The 21,871-nt window shown below is 41.4% G+C and overlaps 1 protein-coding gene across 1 annotated transcript in view; it reads left to right on the top strand.

Annotated features, from left to right (window-relative positions):
* The window catches only part of ARHGEF28 (Rho guanine nucleotide exchange factor 28), a 123,083-nt gene that overhangs the window by 19,116 nt on the left and 82,096 nt on the right, over positions 1-21,871 (top strand). The window contains exons 4-6 of the mRNA XM_081321299.1: positions 7,048-7,228; positions 13,268-13,340; positions 20,395-20,447. Coding sequence (XP_081177425.1) covers positions 7,048-7,228; positions 13,268-13,340; positions 20,395-20,447 — 307 coding nt within the window. The remainder of the gene's footprint in view (positions 1-7,047; positions 7,229-13,267; positions 13,341-20,394; positions 20,448-21,871) is intronic.

Here is a 21,871-nt window from a genome sequence, read left to right as displayed (position 1 = left end):
CGCCTCCCCAAACCTCCCCAAACGTCGGCAGGTCTCCGTTCCTCCTGACGACGTTTGGGGAGGTTTGGGCGCCTCCCCAAACCTCCCCAAACGTCGGCAGGTCTCCGTTCCTCCTGACGACGTTTGGGGAGGTTTGGGCACCTCCCCAAACCTCCCCAGGTCTCCGTTCCTCCGCGCAGACCTGCCGACGTTTGGGGAGGTTTGGGCGCCTCCCCAAACCTCCCCAGGTCTCCGTTCCTCCTGCCGACGTTTGGGGAGGTTTGGGCGCCTCCCCAGGTCTCCGTTCCTCCGCGCAGACCTGCCGACGTTTGGGGAGGTTTGGGCGCGTCCCCAAACCTCCCCAAACGTCGGCAGGTCTCCGTTCCTCCTGCCGACGTTTGGGGAGGTTTGGGCGCCTCCCCAAACCTCCCCAGGTCTCCGTTCCTCCGCGCAGACCTGCCGACATTTGGGGAGGTTTGGGCGCCTCCCCAAACCTCCCCAAACGTCGGCAGGTCTCCGTTCCTCCTGCCGACGTTTGGGGAGGTTTGGGCACCTCCCCAAACCTCAGCAGGTCTCCGTTCCTCCGCGCAGACCTGCCGACGTTTGGGGAGGTTTGGGCGCCTTCCCAAACCTCCCCAGGTCTCCGTTCCTCCGCACAGACCTGCCGACGTTTGGGGAGGTTTGGGCGCCTCCCCAAACCTCCCCAGGTCTCCGTTCCTCCTGCTGACGTTTGGGGAGGTTTGGGCGCCTCCCCAAACCTCCCCAGGTCTCCGTTCCTCCGCGCAGACCTGCCGACGTTTGGGGAGGTTTGGGCGCCTCCCCAAACCTCCCCAAACGTTGGCAGGTCTGTGCGGAGGAACGGAGACCTGGGGAGGTTTGGGGAGGTGCCCAAACCTCCCCAAACGTCGGCAGGAGGAACGGAGACCTGCCGACGTTTGGGGAGGTTTGGGGAGGCGCCCAAACCTCCCCAAACGTCGGCAGGAGGAACGGAGACCTGCCGACGTTTGGGGAGGTTTGGGGAGGCGCCCAAACCTCCCCAAACGTCGGCAGGTCTGCGCGGAGGAACGGAGATCTGGGGAGGTTTGGGGAGGCGCCCAAACCTCCCCAAACGTCGGCAGGAGGAACGGAGACCTGGGGAGGTTTGGGGAGGCGCCCAAACCTCCCCAAACGTCGGCAGGTCTGCGCGGAGGAACGGAGACCTGGGGAGGTTTGGGGAGGTGCCCAAACCTCCCCAAACATCGGCAGGAGGAACGGAGACCTGCCGACGTTTGGGGAGGTTTGGGGAGGCGCCCAAACCTCCCCAAACGTCGGCAGGAGGAACGGAGACCTGGGGAGGTTTGGGGAGGCGCCCAAACCTCCCCAAACGTCGGCAGGTCTGCGCGGAGGAACGGAGACCTGGGGAGGTTTGGGGAGGCGCCCAAACCTCCCCAAACGTCGGCAGGAGGAACGGAGACCTGGGGAGGTTTGGGGAGGCGCCCAAACCTCCCCAAACGTCGGCAGGTCTGCGCGGAGGAACGGAGACCTGGGGAGGTTTGGGGAGGCGCCCAAACCTCCCCAAACGTCGGCAGGAGGAACGGAGACCTGCCGACGTTTGGGGAGGTTTGGGGAGGCGCCCAAACCTCCCCAAACGTCGGCAGGTCTACGCGGAGGAACGGAGACCTGGGGAGGTTTGGGGAGGCGCCCAAACCTCCCCAAACGTCAGCAGGAGGAACGGAGACCTGCCGACGTTTGGGGAGGTTTGGGGAGGCGCCCAAACCTCCCCAAACGTCGGCAGGTCTGCGCGGAGGAACGGAGACCTGCCGACGTTTGGGGAGGTTTGGGGAGGTGCGCGCGCATCTCCCCAAACCTCCCCAAACTTCGGCAGGTCTCCGGACGGCGGCGGCTTGGGAGAGGTGCGCGCGATCCTAGAAGCACCGAAGCCTCGGCCGCGCGCAAGTCCTCGGTAAGCTCCGGGCGGTCACTTGCTTCGCGTCTCCTGAGGGAAGGGGGGGCGACTGGAGCGGGCGTGTTTCCTCGCCTGCTGGGCGCCGCGATTTGCCCGGGGAACGCGCGGGCCCCGAATGGCAGCGTGGAGCGAGGAAGCGGACAGCCAGGGCTTCCCCGAGAGCCGCGGCCACACAGGGTATTCCTGTGTATTCAGGCTTGCAAAATGGCGGATCGAGCCTCTGCTGGCGGCAGAGGCTTGCAGAGCGCGGATCCAGCCTCCGCCGGCGGCGGAGGCTTGCAGAACGGCGGATCGGCTTATACTCGAGTCAACAACTTTTCCCAGTTTTTGGGGGTGAAATTGGGGGTCTCGGCTTATACTCGAGTCGGCTTATACTCAAGTATATACGGTATTCTGAAGTATAAATTCTTTAGTTGCAGTCTGGGTTTCAATTTGTGACTAAAGGTTGGCATGTAAATTATTAAATCTGGAGATAGACATCTCAGTGACTGTAGATTGTTTCAAGTATGAGGTTATAGTCAAGCGAAGTTTGTGGCTGATCCTTCTCCATTTCGTAATAATTATAAATTGTCCTTGGTGGAGGCTATTTTTCAAACAAAAATTAGTAAGAGTCCACCTTCACAAGTCTAAGCAAAATTCATCTCTAGCTGTTTCAGGTTTTTATCTTAATGCCAAGGTCAGTCCAAAATGTAAGCAAGCTTGGTTGCCAATGGTATTCACTAGATATCCCCAGAGTACTTCAAATCCTTTCCAGAGAGTATCCTTTTATTTATTTCTTTTTTTGTCCCCTTTTTTAGACTAATAGGTAGAATAGTCCATTTCTGTAAATATAGGAACTTTGGGCCAAAAGTAGAAAGGTTTTGTTGTTGTTAGTTGCGAAGTCGTGTCCGACCCATCGCGACCCTATGGACAATGTTCCTCCAGGCCTTCCTGTCCTCTACCATCTTCTGGAGTCCATCTAAGCTCACGCCTACTGCTTCAGTGACTTCATCCAGCCACCTCATTCTCTGTCGTCCCCTTCTTCTATTGCCCTCAATCTTTCCCAGCATTAGGCTCTTCTCCAGTGAGTCCTTCCTTCTCATTAGGTGGCCAAAGTATTTGAGTTTTAGCTTCAGGATCTGGCCTTCTAAAGAGCAGTCAGGGTTGATCTCCTCTAGGACTGACCGGTTTGATCGCCTTGCAGTCCAAGGGACTCGCAGGAGTCTTCTCCAGCACCATAGTTCAAAGGCTTCAATTCTTTGGCACTCAGCCTTTCTTATGGTCCAGCTTTCACTGCCATACATTGCAACTGGGAAGACCATAGCCTTGACTATACGCACTTTTGTTGGCAGGGTGATGTCTCTGCTTTTTAGTGTGCTGTCTAGATTTGCCATGGCTTTCCTCCCAAAGAGCAAGCGTCTTTTAATTTCTTGGCTACAGTCCCCATCTGCAGTGATCTTGGAGCCCAGGAAAATAAAATCTGTCACTACCTCCATTTCTTCCCCATCTATTTGCCAGGAATTGAGAGGGCCAGATGCCATGATCTTGGTTTTCTTAATGTTTAGTTTCAACCCAAGTTTTGCACTCTCCTTCTTCACCCGCAACAAGAGGCTCTTTAGTTCTTCTTCACTTTCTGCCATTAGAGTGGTATCATCTGCATATCTTAGGTTGTTGATGTTTCTTCCGGCAATCTTAATTCCAACTTTTGATTCATCTAGCCCTGCCTTTCTCATGATGTGCTCTGCATATAAGTTAAATAGGCAAGGTGACAGTATACAGCCTTGCCGGACTCCTTTCCCAATTTTGAACCAATCAGTGGTTCCGTGTCCAGTTCTCACTGTTGCTTCTTGGCCCGCATATAGGTTTCTCAAGAGACAAATAAGATGGTCTGGTATGCCCATCTCTTTAAGGACTTGCCAGAGTTTGTTATGATCCACACAATCAAAGGCTTTAGCATAGTCAATGAAGCAGAAGTAGATGTTTTTCTGGAACTCTCTAGCTTTCTCCATGATCCAGCGTATGTTAGCAATTTGATCTCTAGTTCCTCTGCCTCTTTGAAATCCTGCCTGTACTTCTGGTAGTTCTCGGTCCACATACTGCTGGAGTCTAGCTTGTAGAATTTTAAGCATAACTTTACTAGCATGAGAAATGAGTGCAATGGTGCGATAGTTTGAACATTCTTTGGCACTGCCTTTCTTTGGAATTGGAATGTAAACTGATCTTTTCCAATCCTGTGGCCACTGTTGAGTTTTCCAAATTTGCTGGCAAATTGAGTGTAGCACTTTTACTGCATCGTCTTTTAAGATTTTGAATAGCTCAGCTGGAATACTGTCACCTCCACTAGCTTTGTTGTTGCTCAGCTTTTCTAAGGCCCACTTCACTTCACATTCTAGGATGTCTGGCTCGAGGTCAGTGACCACCTCATTGTGATTATCAGGGACGTTAAGCTCGTTCTTGTATAGTTCTTCTGTGTAATTTTGCCACCTCTTCTTAATCTCTTCTGCCTCTGTTAGGTCCCTGCCATTTTGGTCCTTTATCATGCCCATTTTTGCATGAAACGTTCCTTTCATCTCTCCAATTTTCTTGAAAAGATCTCTGGTCCTCCCTATTCTGTTGTTTTCTTCTGTTTCTTTGCATTGTTCATTTAAGAAGGCATTCTTATCTCTTCTAGCTATTCTTTGGAATTCTGCATTTAATTGGGCATATCTTTCTTTTTCTCCCTTGCCTTTCACTTCCCTCCTTTCCTCAGCTATTTGCAAAGCTTCCTCAGACAGCCATTTTGCTTTCTTGCATTTCTTTTTCTTTGGGATGCTTTTGGTTGCTACCTGTTGTACAATGTTGTGAACCTCTGTCCATAGTTCTTCAGGCACTCTGTCTATCAGATCTAATTCCTTAAATCTATTTGTCACCTCTACTGTATATTCAACAGTAGAAAGGTAGTAAGTCCAATAAATCAGTATAATTTAGTAGAAGGCTTTTCTTTTCTCTCCCAATGTAGACAAAGGCTGCTCTTAAGGAGGGTGGGGAAAAAATCCCTTCCCTCTCTCCTCGCAGGGGAAGCAAATTCGAGAATCTTTTAGCAGGGAAAGTAGACAATTAGGAAAACAAGAAGTCAATTCTCACCCAGTTTTCAAGTGCTTTCAAATGCTTTGTTGTGCTTTTGGCTTCGGCAGGAAACGGCTAAATGATGGGCCATGGGAGTGGCCGATGCGATGCTTTCTTCGTCAGTTCGGAGAGTAGCTCCAAGCCGATGGGAGGGCCGCCACCCTTCTACTGATGACTGGAGAGACCTCTCCCCCGCTCATTGCCCCTCCAGGGCGACTTTCGACCCCTTTACAGGGGCCCCCCATGAAAAAATCCAGGCGACACGAGGAGCGATTCCCTCGCGCGTCTGGCTGCACTGAAAATCCGGAACTGGAAGCCAAATTCAGTGAATTATTCTATTGCAGATGTTTAAATGGAAGTACTCTATCATAGGGTTTTTCAATCTTTGCAATTGCTCCTTGGCTTTCACCATCCAAAATTTCCCAGCAAACAAGGCCATTATTTAGAAGTCTGGGAATTGGAAGTCCATCTGAAAATTGTCAAGGCTGGAAAACACTGCTCAATGGGAGTACAATATAATTTACTTGTTTATGTCTTGTTATATATTATAATCTCATATTTGGTTTACTTAAAAGTTTTATGTGAACCTTATTCTTACGATTTATGGGTAGATAATAATTCTGTAAATAATGAGTAAATAGAAAAGAAATAAAATCCAGCTGGATCTAAAAACTGATTAAAAGGATGGGCAACCAAAAACAATCGAAGTGAGATAAACAATAAAACAATTTGAGGTAAAACTGATTGACGCCTCTGTTTATATGTTCTTAGAGACTATCCAAAGTATTTAGGAAATATGCAAAGTATTTTTCTCTCTAATGTGGACAGGTATTCACTGGATTTGTTGTATCTCTTGCTCTTTTTATGAATTTAGCTTCTCAAAAGGTGCTAGTTTGTAAGAGGTTAGAATACACTCTTACAGCAAAACAGCAGTCTTCTGTCACTTCCTTTCTTCAACAATTTAATTATTACCATTATTTTTCCTTTTCCTTACCTGACTTGCTTTTCAACTACATATAGATTTCGCTCTGTCATGCACATACAATCACACACCCCACTCACAAAGTTGCAGTGAAATAGAATAGATTTTAAGCTGTTCAAGAGTTCATTTCCTGCTGAAGTTCTGAAGCAATATGTTGTTGCTGATTAGACGACTTGGCTGGCACCATCTATTGTACCACAGACCTGCCCTGGAGATCCTCTCCACAATTGACTTAGCAACAGGCCAGTTGTCTAATTTTATTTTAAAGTTGCCATGAAGGTCGTATGCAAACAGAAACAAGTAAGCAAGGAGACTTGTGATTTATTTTTAAATATCCCTTTTTGGGATATTTATTGGGATTTTTGGTTTGTTGTGAACATACAAGGACACTGTACCACATATGGGCAACATAATCTTAAAATGAACAAGAGGGTAGTTTGGAGCCAGGATTCTGACAGTTGTTCAAATGCACCCATTCTCATTATCTAGTCATCATAGTATTAAATAGGAAAGAAAGAAAATGAACAAGAAAAAAAATCCCCAGTTTAGTTACTCCCCTTCCTTCAAATCTACACTGTTGTTTTGTTTCTAGTTTTACACAATATTCAGTTTATGAATTTATGCATTCTTTGTTATCACACTTCTTATGAATGTCACTTTTTTGGAACATTCAAACAATACAACTCTCTGGAGACTATTTTGTATTGTGGTATGCTTATGAGCTGGTATGCTGCTGCTTTGCCTATTGAATCTGGTTTGTGATTAAATAGTCTGCGTTTTTTTTAAAAAAGCCACAGAAAAAAAATCAGCTGTATGTTCTTTTTTTTTCATCAGAATTCTTCCAAGTTGGAATTGTTGATTCATGGGCAAAGTTCTTCAGGAAAATTTTTGTTTAGCCTGAGCATTCCATAATATTTTTTACATGAAATCTTTGTAATTAGTCAGATTAGAGTCTGAAATTATGGAATGCAGTGAGAGAGGGATTTTGCATAGGTTTGTGTTCCATGTTTCATTTGTCTGGCACTCTTACTCTAATCTCATAAATGTGTTGTTTCAGAAGGCAGACCATCCATCCTTTTGAGATTTCTAAAGTGGAGCTTGATGAAAATGCTGTCCTTCAATTTGCTTATTCATCAGGAACTTTGTTGCTGACATTTAATCACACAACAGACCATTCGTTAGAATCTGATGTTCAGCTCTTTAGGAAATACTTCTGGGATAGAACTTTTACACAAGAGGTAAGGACCAAATTGTAGTATAGTGAAATGTTATTTTCTTTTCACAGTTTAAGAAAAATGCTATTTATTTACATTTGATAGTTTCATTGATCATTTCCAAATAGTCAACAGGTCTTGCTAATAGGAAAAACTATGGAAAAAAAAGAATCCTGTGGTGCCTTAAATGCAAACAGTTTTATTGTAAAATTAGGATTGTGACCTGGAATTTAATTTAATCTTACACAGTTTAATTTAAACGGTGTAGTCTAGTCAAAAGTTTATGTGATATCTGCTATCTAAATTTAGTTTCCCTGAAATGTCTATAAAATATGATGAAACCAGGCAATCGGTTTGGTTACTAAACCAAGAATTGTAGCATTTAACATTTAAATTCAAAGCTACCAAATTGTGATTTTCAAAACAGAATGCTGATGGAAATGTAATTACCGCTTGATATTTTTATGTTTTAAGTTATAATTGTTCAGTTTAAACAGTGAAATAATGTGCTCAATAATGTATAGAAAAATGGTGAAAATAATGTACAAAAATGCATCATATTAGGAGCAGCCATTTGCAAAAGTGCATGTTGTAAAAATGCTGTATTAAGAAACATGCATAAAAATCCAATTGATTTTTTTATGAAGCTAGTTTTTATTTAAATTGAAAAGTGATGTGGAAAATGTTAAAAACCACATTCTAATTAAATGCTGTGTGTATTTTACGTAGTACATACATGTACGTTGTGTATATGTTCAAGCAACCTTTACAGAAAACAGTTAAGTATATGTACATTCGAAGAAAGAAATAAGCTATTTTATGTATGATTTAGCAATAAGGCCTTTGCAATACAAAATTAGAAGGAAATGTCTGAAGGAGTGCATAGTCCATAGAATAAACAGGATGTCCTGGGCAGACAAATAGTACAGAGGTTGAACAGAATTTGGAAGACAGATTATAAACAAATCTTAGTATAGCTGCAAAAGATTAGTGTAACCTGCTGAAAATTAAATTGTTCTTGAGGGAAAGCTAATATATGCTAGAAAATTCAAGATGAATCATCACTTAAGAATGAGAACTACAGAAATGTAATAAACTTTGAACACAAATTACTTCTATAGGATATAATGCTATATATAACAAAGGCACTGTATAAAACTAATTAGAGATTATAAAAAAAAGCTGAAGATTTTGCCCAACATGTCCATGGTTGCCTTGAAATGGAGAGTGAAATCAATAAGGCATCCAGGAACAATCTCTTTTAGAAATACTTGATTTCTAGTGATTCTCATAGACTGAATAAATGCATGTTCTACTTTTAACAAAGAGATGTAATTCGTATACATCCTGAATTTGAAGGAAGAAACCTGACTGAAAAATGTCAGTGCTTCCTCTAGAATTCTCTGCAGCTGAATCCCCCCCGCCCGTCATAGGCTCAATAGTGTGCTGTAAAAAGAAAAAGTTGGGCAATGCACTGCTGGATCTGGGGAGGGCCATTTTAAGAAAAATGTGCAGCACAGCTTTCTTAAGACTGTTAACACCATCTCTTTTCTGAAGTAGGGAGTTGCTGGTATCCCAACTCTTGTTGTTGCATCCCTATAATTCCATATAATAGCCAAGATATGGAATCCCTGTAATTCCATAATAGTCATGTGCCTAGTTGACAAATGGCAGGGGTCATAGCAGAAAGTAGTCTAGGTAATTCCTTGGAATCCACAGGACAAAATGAGTCCCTTGCAGAAAGATCAATGTTTTTTCAGTCTTTGAGTTTGGGGAACTGAAGAGAAATACGATGATTACCTTAAGAAAGGAATACAAAACTATTAAGAGAAAATAAACAACAACTCAGTCCTAGGGAAAGAAGGAGACATAAGACATTGATTCTGTTTGGTATAAGAGGGGGCAGAGGAAAACTAGCAGGCTTTCAAGATTTTGTTACACCTGCAAGTGTAAAGTAGCATCCTAAAATCTTTCCTTTGTTTCCTAACACGGCCTACCTTGAAGGGCTGAGAATTGGACAAAGTCAGCAATATCACTGCCTTGCCCAGTCAGGTATCAGTAAAACCTGCCAGGTCCACCTTCTCATTCACTACTGGATTGCAGATAACCATGCTGTTATTATGAAGGAACCTAGAATTTACCAGCGGAATATAACAAATACCAAGATGAAAATCCAGCCAAAATGTCTACTGTACTACTAATCAGAAAAGTACCAACAAATCCAAGAACATGCCCATGAGTGAGTGAAGGAAATTTTAGAGGTATAGGCAATGAGGGATGCCAGAAATAAATCTGAGGATCGTATTGCGAAAATCTTCAAGACCAAGAATAACAATTAAAAGTTTTAAATACTTCAGAAGCAGAAAATCGGCTAGGGAGGCAGTTGGGCTGCACAGAGAAGGAAGTTATAGCTGTGCCAGTAGGGAAGCTGAGAACATTGCAGAGAACCTGAATTAATTCTTTGCTGCCGGATTAACCCAAGAAGCTCATAATTATGTGGGAAGAACTTGCTCTGCGGCTTTACTTCATACTGGCATAAACTAGTTTCTGGTGCTGATGTTGGCTTGGCAAGGCAAATCTTATGTGACCAGGGGCTTTCCATGATGCCAAGAACCAGCCCAACATCATCCTCCCATCACCAAGATCCACGCCAGCAGCCTGAGAAGAGGGCTAAGCCGCATTGCTAATCCTCAGCACCTGCTCCTTCCACCTGTCAGACCTTTCTGGAGGAGAGTAAGCTACAGAATATCAGTCCTGGAAATCAGATCTCGTTCCCTACCTCAGCCTTTGTTCCACAGAAATGCCGAACACTAACATGGGCTATTTATTTACAGGTAATCCTTGACATACAATCATAATTGAGCCCAAAATTTCTGTGGTTGAGTGAGTCATTTGTTAAGTGAGTTTGCCCCCTTTCTTGACACAGTTGTTAAGTGAGTCACTGCAGTTTATAAGTTAGTAACCTAGTTCTTAAGTGAATCTGGCTTCCCCATTGACTTTGCTTGTGAGAAGGTCGTAAAAGGGGACCATGGGACATAGCAATGGTCATAAATATGAACCAGCTGCCAAGCATCTGAATTTTGATCTCATGATCATGGGAATGCTGCAAAGGTGGTAATTGTGAAAAAAAGGTCATAGGTCACATTTTTCAGTGCCATTGTAACTTTGAACGGTCATTAAATGAATTGTTGTAAGTTGAGGATTACCTGTATTGTTAGTGAAAGTGTTGATTTCTTTTTTATTTGACAGTGTCATTCCTCTACAATAGTGAACTTGAAATGTTATTTATTAATCAAACTTGCTATGCTGTCAAATCATCATGGACTTGCAACAGTGTAAACCTCAGTAGCTACAATGTCCAATAAAACAAAATTGACATAATTCACAATACGAATATATTAACAGGTATAACCAATACACAGAACGTATGTGGAGTGCATACCAAATTTGTACACTTTTAGTCTTTGCAATCTCTGGAAGGCCTTCACTGAAGATGTCGACTTAGCTTTTGGAAGGAGGCTGTTCCACAGTGTATTTGATAGCTTTCTGGATTCAACCCTCTCACTGCATGAACATGAGGCACCTTGAGCAGTTTCTCCTGGGAGGATCTCTTCAGATGAGTAGAGCCTGAGTAGTACAGGCAGTCCTGAAACACTTTGGTGTCAATCCTGTACACTTTTATATATCACAATTACCACTTTATTAGTAACCAGTACAGGGTCTGCAAGATAGGTGTAATACAATCATAGAGACTAGAGCGAGTGAGAGACTGATGCAGTCAAAATGGAAGCTGCCACATTTTGGACCAACTGTAGTTTGTAAATGATCTTCACTTCTACTTCAGATGGAATGCATTGCAGAAATCTGTGTGGTGATAAGGCCATGAGTCATCAACTCCTATTGTCCTTTGTTATATCTATATCTGGATAGGGTAGATCCTGAGGAAGGTCCTCAAGACCTTGTTGTCTTATCAGGCCTGGGGCTCCAAGGAATTGGAGACGATGCTTAGGTGGCTCCATTGCTGAGCTGCCTATTCATCATCCTCCTTCACCTAGGATTTGTATGTTTTTATAATATTTATTATTAATATGATTTTTTTATTTTTTGTATTTTTTAATATCTGGTTTTACCCATGTGTTGTGTACTGCCCATCTTCAGTGAGATGAGCAACTATAACTATCGTCCGGTCTCCAACCTCCACTTTTTGGTGAAGGTTGTTGAGAGTGTGGTAGCGCATCAGCTTCCTCTGTTCCTGGAGGAAACTGATTATCTGGACCCGTACCAATCGGGTTTCAGGCCCGGGTACAGCACGGAGACGGCATTGTTCGCGCTGATGAATGATCTCTGGCGGGCTCGGGACAGGGGTTGTTCCTCTGTCCTAGTCCTTTTAGATCTCTCAGCGGCTTTTGATACCATCGACCATGGTATCCTGCTGCGACGTCTCAGGGGGTTGGGAGTGGGGGGCACTGTTTTACGGTGGTTCTCCTACCTCCTGGGCCGTTCGCAGTCAGTGTTGACGGGAGGGCAGAGGTCCACCCCGAGGCCTCTCGTTTGTGGAGTTCCTCAGGGGTCGGTCCTCTCCCCTCCTGTTCAACATCTATATGAAGCCGCTGGGTGAGATCATTCGTGGTTTCGGGGGTGGGGTATCATCAGTACGCTGATGATACCCAACTTTTTCTCTCCACCCCGAACCAACTCAGTGATGCCCTCGCCGTGATGTCCCGTTGCCTGGAAGCGGTTCGGGTCTGGATGGGGAGAAACAGGCTCTCACTCAATCCTGCCAAGACTGAGTGGCTGTGTGTATCGGCATCTCGAGTGAATCACTCTTCTCCATCTTTAATGATGGGTGAGGTGTTACCCCCCATCGATAGGGCTCGTAACTTGGGCGTCCTCCTGGATTCACGGCTCAGTTTGGAAGATCATATTGGAGCCGTGACCAGGGGGGCTTTTGCCCAGGTTTGCCTGGTGCACCAGTTGCGGCCCTATCTGGACCGGGATGCCCTACGTACAGTCACTCATGCGCTCGTGACCTCCCGGTTAGACTACTGCAATGCTCTCTACATGGGGCTGCCCTTGAGGACCACTCGGAGTCTTCAGCTGGTGCAGAATGCAGCCGCGCGAGTAGTAATGGGAGTGTCCCGATACTCTCATGTAACACCTCTTCTACGCGAGCTGCATTGGCTTCCAGTTGCCCTCTGGGTGAGATTCAAGGTGCTGGTGATGACCTATAAAGCCCTAAATGGCATGGGTCCGGATTACCTTAGGGAGCACCTGCTACCAGCATCAGTCTCCCATCGTCCTGTGCGCGCCCACAGGGAGGGCCTCCTTAGGGTTCCGCCGGTTAGAGATTGCCGGCGGGTGATTCCCAGGGGGAGGGCGTTCTCTGTGAGTGCGCCCGCCCTTTGGAACGAACTGCCGATGGAGCTTCGGACTGCCCCCGACCTTCGCTCTTTTCGCCGGGACTTAAAAACCTGGTTGTTCGAATTGTCTGGCCTGGACTGAGGGATTTTAAATTTTAAAGTATTTAATTAAATTATATTAAATTAATTTTAAAATTTTAATTTTATTGTTATTAGGAATTGTGGGCCTGTACTAATTTAATTCCATTTTATTCTTTTTTGTACTGTTTTAATTGCCCTGTGAACCGCCCTGAGTCCTTCGGGAATAGGGCGGTATATAAATTCAACTAATAAATAAATAAATATATAAATTTGATTAATAAATAATAATAAACTCTTTTTCCCCCCAGGTCAATAATTGAACCTAGGCACTGACTCAACTTAGGTTTACTTAGCTTCAGGCTATGCTCTAATTCAACTCTGAACATATGTAGCATGTCGGAATAGTATTTGGACACCCCAAATATATTTGGACATCTGCTCCCAAAACTCTGTTGCTCTTGATTGGCTTTGCTGGCTGTGAATGCTGACTGCTGCAGCCTGAGGACATCTGGGTAGTACCTTGTGAATTTGCTTTGTGCATCCTGTGTGAAAAATATAAAATAATAATAGCATCATGAACATAATAATTAAACCAATTTATTATTTTTTTTAACTTTTTAAGAATCTTACTCCAAAGCAAGCTGAGACATTGGGAGGAATGCAGATGCCTTGCAACTCTATAACATCTAAAGAAGGTATTTTCATTCTCTATCGTTTGACATTATATACAATTCATTGTATTGTGTCTGTAAAATACATCAAAAGGCCCTCATCTTTCACTTGTATGCCAAGGCACAGTTTCTTTTCAACCAACATCTGCGAAGAGAACTGAAATATTATAATCTTTTTTTAAAATACCACAATGCTAAATATAATTCCAAAGTATTTAATTAAAAATAATATCTTTAGAAGAGGGGTTTGTGAATTTTAGAGACTGTAGTCTAACTGAGAAAAAAGTAGCAATGGCTTTAATTTCAGTAGCAGTGTTGCAAATATGGCTGATTACAGGTTTGATGGGTATCATTTGAGCTCTTGTTACTGCTCTCTTTTCCCTACAAGGGCCCAGATGGGTGTGAGCCCTGGTGCTCAATATGGTGGACACAAGCCAGTGATACACACTGATGCTTGTGGATGTGGGACAGATCATCCCACTGCCATGTCTCCTTCCTCTCTCAATAGCTCAGTGCTCACAGTAGTGCTTGCAAAAAAATTATCTTCCATTTCTTCCACCATTACTTATTCAGCTTGATGACAGAATTTGCTTCAAAACTTTCTTATTAAAGAAGAGGATTTTGTTGAAACTTCTCATAGATAAAATGTGGTGTCTTGTACTTACTTGAGTTATGAAGTTGCTAGGTTGTTGTATGAGAAGTTTTTCATTACGCAATTCTCTACCCAGACTCCCTGACTGCCCAGACTTTAATTAAAACCAGAGGAATTCCTCCAGTTTGGCTTTTTCCAGATTGGAAAGCGTAAGTATCCAGAGAAACTTCAGAGTACTGGAATGATATGGAACAGAAAACAATATCACCAGAAAGTGGCATTTCCCCCTAAATTATCCTGAAGGACTTTGAGAGTAAGCTAGAAAAGCAGAAACCTCTTGTGTAGGCAAACATTGCAAGGCAAATTTCAGCATGGCATTAGTCTGCAAATGTAAGCAAGTTGCTGAATGTGGATCATTTCACTAGGGCTACATTTTTGTGTAAAGTTAAGTTACTGAACCAGGAAACAGATTATTTGGATATGTTTCAGCTGGGATTTAGATCTGAGTATGGGATTGAAATGGCATTAAGTTACACTTGTGAACAACAGAATAGGACAAAATGAGGATGATACATCTATTCTCGTTCTTTTTATATCCCAGGGGCTTTTGATACCATTAATAATATATCCTTCTGGATCAATTCAGGGGGTTAGGAATGGAGGGCACGATGTTGCCATGGTTCCCTTTGCTTCAGGGCTAGATCTAGTTGATGTTGAGAGAAGAGATCGATTCTCTCCCCATTCTGTTCAACTTCTACTTGAAGATACTAGGTAATATCATCCCAGGCTGACAAAAGTTCTTTCTCAGTGCCTGGAGGCTTGAAAGTCTGCATGGAGAAGAACAGACTTCAACTCAACTCTAGCAAAATGTAGTGAATTTGGTTTTAAGGCCCTATAGACCCATACATTTCACCTCCTTACATCTTGATCAGGTTATGCTGCCTAGACAGATGTGGAAGGACCCCTTTTCTGATACAGTACATTATAACCCCCCTCCCTCCCTCCCTCCCCAATATTTGTTTTGCTTTGTATCCTCCTGGCATTTTGTAATCCTTAAAAACCTAGAAATTGCTCCAGTCATGAGGCCTGCAAGTTGGCTGAGCCTATTAATCTTTTTCTTGACATGACTGTGGTTTTAGTTTACTTGACTTCAGATGCCATTGAACTGCTAATATGGCATTTTTGTTTGTTACTTTGTTTAGTACTTTTGCTATATTTGCTGCAAGATGGGTGGTTATATAAATCAATGTAATAAATAAAAACAGTTAAGTTTCTCTCTTCCTAAATATTGCATGAGTGGGTCTGAATATATACTTTTCATAGCCTGGGAGGCACATAAGAGAAGGCTCTTTCCACAAACAAAATGGTCAGGCTTTTGATAATAGGGAGATCTTTAAAAAATGCTTTCTTCCTGAACTGAACAGCAGTACACGTTCATAGCAAGAGAGACAGATCTGCAAAAAATCAATCCCAAGCCATTATGAGATTTAAAGGCTAAGATTAGCAACATGTACTTAGAGGGCAACTGTTAAACAGTGCTGATTTTTAGTACCATCCTCTTATGATTCCTGGATTCTGCCCCGGTCATCAAACCAATCATTGTGTTTTGTATCAATTGCAGTTTCTAGACACTTCTCAAGGATATCCCTATGTATGTTAAAGCAGGTTGTAAACAAGGCATGAATAATTGCTATTAAGTCTAGCCAGCTATTAAGTCTAGCTGTATATGGGCAATCTTACCTGTAGTTGTGCTTACCTGTAGTTGTGCATGACAGCTAGTGATGAAAGAATATTCATAAATTGTGACTATACTGTCGTGTAGTTCTACCACAGTCACACCATAATTAAAAAGCAAAAACAAAGCAAAGGTCCAAACTCCAAAAAAAACCCTGCTTCCCCAATAAATGACATCACTCCTCCTTCCCAAAGGCTGTTAAATCTGGCTTTTGATTACAGAAAATAAAAGTTTGCATATTTCTTCTAAAGCATCAGATGGAAATTATAAAACAAACAAGGCAAAGAAATGTAATCTAAAATATTTGATCATGAAACAGTTGTGTTTCACAATTCATGTTTACTTAGAAGCAAATCTCACTGGGCTTACTGTATACATAATCTGAAATGTTCTCATAAGAAAAAAATAATTTAAACTATTGCTCAAGTATTGATATTCTAGATAAGCTTTAAGGTTTGATCTGTGGAACTGTAAAGCATAATAATCATTCTCTTTGCATGTATTACACTGGGTACATTAGCTATGGTGACATATCTGTAAATCTCTTTTAATTTAACTAATGTTCAGTAGTTAACTTCGAATTTAAGGAAATATCTTGTTTGTTATACGATTATTTAAAGAGGGCAAATTATCAACAGGCCGTTATTTAATAACGATCTCATTCCAGAATTGAAAATTTGGGAAGAAATTTCAGAGAAGAGGTTAGACCATCTTGGAAACTTCAGACGCCAAGAGTTAATTTGTCTGGAATATATAGTGTTGAAGTTCAGTTTATCTGAAAAACACTAGGTTAGGAGAGGACACATCAAACCATTTTCTGGACATTGTTTTAAAATTTCCATTCTGTTCACAATTATTTTTTTATTTTTTATAATTTTATTTGCTATTTAGAATCATTATAAATTACTGCATTGTTGTCTGCCTTTTATGGTTCTTAAAAAAAATCTATCTTGATCAATATGGCATTGTAACAACCAAGAGGTGCATCTGTTCCTCTATCTGTCAGGTGGGAATGCCTGTCAGACTTACATTCTTTTATATTTCCAGGGTAGAAAGGCTCATGATGTTTTACAATTACTAAACTCAGTCTGAACATAGGGGAAATCTAGGTTTTCAAAACTGAACTGCTATTGAAGGACGGGCTCATCTTCTAAACCTTTTCCTTTAAAAACTAAATGAATGTGTACACTGAGTACTCTGGCACCTAGAGTAATAGAAAGGGACCATGAGCGTCTGCAGTGTATAGGAAGTCCTTCATCAAAAAGTAAACATAATCTGTTGCAGTTTAAATCAGAACATTGACTTTACTGATTTACTTATCCAACTTAACCAAAACTTATTAATAAAGTTGGTCTTCAGTCTATTAACAAGGTGCTTCTTTAGGATTCCTCAACAGATGTGATTTTAACTTTCTACCAGCCTCTGGAATAAAGGTTAATTCACTCAATGGGGGGAGGATTTTCCTAGTAGGATGCAAATAGCTTCCAAGGAGGAAAAGTCAAACTGACCAAGCATTGCTTTAGATCACAGGTGTCAAACTCACAATGTCACGTGATGTGTTGCGATGTATCGTGACTTTTTTCCCATTGCTGGCAATAGGGTAGGCGTGGTTTTGGTGTGACGCATCTGGCCTGTGGGCCGGCAGTTTGACATCCCTGCAATGGTTTGATCAGTTGATTCTTGCAACACTTGGTTTAACATAAATCTGAATTTTACAAACTAGGAAGGTATTAATTTAAAATATCATGAGCAGATCTTTCTTCAAAGAGTTCTGTGTTAATTATGATAGGCTGTTAGTAGTCAGGCTCAATGTTCTGTCTGATCTTACTTTGTTTTAATTCTACTAAGGACTTTTCCCTTCAGCCCAGCTTTAAAAAATATGCTTTGGATTTACCTGCCCAAAGCCCTGAAATACAGAACTACCATAGGGAAAAATAAGCTTGTGTCAAATCTGAAAGGCAATGAATAGCTGTGTAACTCTACCATCTCCCAAATGGATAAGATTTTAATGTTTATTTATTTTATTTTAATTTAATCCCATTTATATCCCGCCCTTCTCCGAAGACTCAGGGCGGCTTACAAGCTTAGCAGTAGCCTTCATTCTATGTATATGCCTGCTTATTAGGGCTTTCATACACCCCCCAAGCGGCATTATTACAAAGTCAGCTTAATTGCCCCCAACAATCTGGGTCCTCATGTTCCCTTATTAAACCAATAAAGGCAAAATTGAAGTATAAAAAGTACTCATTGGATAAAGGGAAATAAGAAAAAATGAGTATATAACAATTACATATATGTAGAATTCCAAATAAAATCAGTGTAGCCAGCCTAGCTAAAGTATCACTTATTACTTGTTTATCTAAGGAAGTGAGTTTCAGCACATGTTCAAAATACATTGCAGAGAGGATAGTTGAAAGAAGTTATTACTTCTCCTGCTGGGGATGCTGTTAGGTAGAATTTCCTTGTGTTGCTACTTCTCTTCTCACCCCGCTTAGTTTTATAGAATACAGAGAATATGGAAACTAGCATCTTTGGAGAGACCACCTGTTGCTTTATCTATTCAAGTAAAATGCTTAATCCCAGGACTGGCCACTAAATCAGAAATGATCTAATATCTAAATTCATCTTCCTAAAACCTATAGTGGGATGGTAAAGGCACAATCTAGTTTCTTTTAGGTGTGCCATTTCATAAAAGATTGCTTGGGGAAGCATGGGTTGAATTTCATTTATCCTGGTGTTTCAATATGGGTTCTTTTTTATGGGGCACCATTGTGCCATAGCAAAGGTAGAGGTTTCTCCTATTGAGTCAGAAAAACTTGAATATGGATTCAAGTATGTTTTGGTCTGCACATGTCAGGGCAAAAGATATCTGGCCATGTCTTTTGTTCAAAAGAATGATCAAACAAGTAGGGAAGGGAATCTGAACCTATCAAAAGCATAAAAGGAAGTATTAATGCTCAGAAACATTTTGTTGCTCTTGATTGAGTCATCACCTTAGCTTGAAGCACCTGCTGCAAGTGTAAATATTCAGCAACTAAAAAATTGTCTATACTGATGGGAAAGTTATGATTGTTCTGTCCCAAATTCATAGTAGCCTAAATTATTTGTTGTCTGAGTACCGTACGTTGCCTCCTTCCACTCACATTATGGGTAAAGTACCGCTAGAAGGATATCTGTAGTTGTTTTGATACCCAAGAGAGAAAATCTCTCTCTGGCAGTAAAAATACAAAAGAACAAATAAAAAACCCTAATTTTTACTGTTTTGTGATTTCTAGAATCATCTCCTTGAAGCAGATGCTCCCTTTGGTTTCACATAAAGATCATTCCTTGCTGCTAGTTCTCAATATTTGGCTTTGACTTTATTCATGCCATGCCAACATGCCATCATGATATTTCTAGGTTATAGAGAATTATAATCAGATATAAATCTATTTACAACAGAATTCTGCTGTTTTTATGTTTGAGTTCTTAATAAACAAATGTCTACTCTTTGACTCTGATTTCTTGGCTATTGGCTGGTTAACCGCAGTGATACTTTGCTACTGGACAGAACTTAATGTAGAAATAAAACAAATTGCCATAGTAAATGTTTAGTTTGCTATAAATTAAACAGGCTAGAGAATTGATGCACATGGAATGACATTACTATGTAGGCTATATTTTGAAAGACAGTGATGGCTTCTACATTGTAGAAAATACTTTATACAGTACGCATTGTTTTTCAAGAAAGATTAAAATAAATCAGATACAGTCTTTCTCCACTCCGTCCACCAAAAATTTAATTTGCTTTTTTAATAAATTCAAGTTGTAGATGAGTACATTCTATAATGTTTTGTAAATCTTTGTGCAAGATCTTTGTGTGAAAGGTAGATTTGCTTTCAGTGTAATTTGTAAAGGAGAAATGTTCCCCTTCAGGTGGGCTCTGATTTGCAAAAGAATGCATGATTCACTTATGCTTCCTCCTCCTTCCCTGCTTTTATATAATATTTGAAACCCAACTGCAGTGTAAATTTGGAAAACAGATCTGCATCCAGTGTTAGAAACTTGATATAAAAATGGGCTAACGAAATAGAACTACTGTAAAAGGAAAAACAATGCTCACAGACTGTATTCATTTCTTTTTGGCAAAAATATTGTTTTAGTTGAACCATGTAGGTTATAAGAAAAGATGGAGTTGTGCAAAGTGTGCTCAGGCACAAAATATTCATGCTTCTCTTGCATAATATTGGCACTGTTTATGATGGGGGGAAATAAATTAAAAATGGTTTTGATGCAGCAAGTCTTTATTCCAGAGTTTTGAAAAAGAGCCAGGAAACAAAATAATAACATAAATGCAGTTGTTTCCTGTAGTTGAAAGAAAAGGAAGGGCAGTTTTTTTTTAAAAAAATATGAAATTGATACTCTTGTTTACAAAGTCAAAATCTCAGGTTCACTATAATTATGCTGCTAAAGAAGTATTAATAAGTAAAGATAATTTGGGATTCAGTTTGTGTACAGCATACCCCTTTAAGGAGAAAATCATGCTTAAATTAACCCATTAAAATAGCACAAAAACCTATTGTAAAGCCTTCTAGCATTTCAGCTCTAGTCATGTGACTTGGAAGTGGTGAATATAGTAAAGAAACATTGTTTGGTCTTTGTATATTCTTCTGTTTTCCTCTTTCAGTGGGTGTATGGGAAGGGGAAAGAAAAGGAAGAAGTTCCCACTGTGGCAACCGAGGATTAACCAAAAACTGCCTTTTTTAAAACAGATCTTAAAGATGTTGCGTCTGAGAACCCACCTCTTAAAAATGAAGATTTGACGGTATAGTAGTCTAACCACCTTTTTATGAATTGCTAAAATCAAATGAGACTCCTATGTTATCATGCCTATTTTGCACACTTTGCTTTGAGAGCACAACACTTCACAAAATCCCAGATGGGCTGATGACCGCTAAGTAATGCTTCCTTCTGAATATTTTTTTATTTATTTATTTTAATTCCATTTATATCCCGCCCTTCTCCGAAGACTCAGGGCGGCTTACAAACTTAGCAGTAGCCTTCATTCTATGTATATGCCTGCTTATTAGGGCTTTCACACACCCCCAAGCGGCATTATTACAAAGTCAGCTTAATTGCCCCCAACAATCTGGGTCCTCATTTTACCTACCTCGGAAGGATGGAAGGCTGAGTCAACCTTGAGCCTGGTGGGACTCGAACCTGCACTAATTGCAGGCAGCTGGTGTTACTTAAGGAGGCATTAGCCCACTGCTCCACCAAGTTATAAAGTGTCTGAGATTTTACAAAAACATAGTCTTGCTGTCTGGTTTGCTTTGCTTCATGCAAATTATCATAGTAATGATAATTGTGACCAGTCATTTACAGTAAGAAATCTGTATGGCATTATAGAGGGACAACCTCTAAGAGTAGATGGTTTGCATGGCTGCAGCCGTTTTCTGTGGCATTTCAGTTTTCATGTGATTGCATAAAGCTAACGATGCTTTGCTAATAAGTCTTAGATCTGTGGAAGACCTGAAGAAACAGAATTGTTTTGGGATATTTGGGCATGTAAACTTCCTTATATTTAGTTGGATCACTGTGGGGTTTTACGTGGAGATATTTCCTTATAAAACCTCTTTTGATTAGCAATGGCAAGACTTATATTTAAAATCTTCAGCATAGCGAAGCATGCTTTTTTTCCCCCTTGAGCCTTTGCTCAAGGAATTCCTTGCCCTGGATGGACTTGTGGGCTATAGGGATTTAACTGTGACTCCAGATATCAGAGATCTTAGGCAGGACATAATTAATGTCTCCACCTATTTTCTGGTATGGAAATGACTTGTAGGCACGATCCCAAGTCTTTGAACTATACAAGAAATAGAAGGTAAGAAGTTGTTTTTGATACTTTTATGATCTGCATTGTCTGCTTCTTGATTTTTCAAAGTTGCTGGAAGTTCTGATCCTTTATATGGTGGCTTTAAAAGCTGTGACAGCCAAAGTAGTTCCTCCTCCTCCCCCCCCCTTCTTTTATAATGAGCTATCCTTGTTGCCAAACTTGCAATATAAATTTCTTGAATTTATACTACTTTCCTGAAGTATTGGATGACTCCTTGACTGTTGAGATATAAATGGTTTGTTATTTGAGAATCTTGGACAAGAGCTTACTGTAAAAGCAGATATTCTATTCTGAATGGCTAATTTTGCTTGACAGTTTAGAAAATTAATGTTACATTCTGAAATGAACCAGAA

Source organism: Vipera berus, assembly GCF_964194415.1.
Source record: "Vipera berus genome assembly, chromosome: 2".
Taxonomy (NCBI): Eukaryota; Metazoa; Chordata; class Lepidosauria; order Squamata; family Viperidae; genus Vipera; species Vipera berus.
This window is presented reverse-complemented; position numbering and strand designations above follow the sequence as displayed.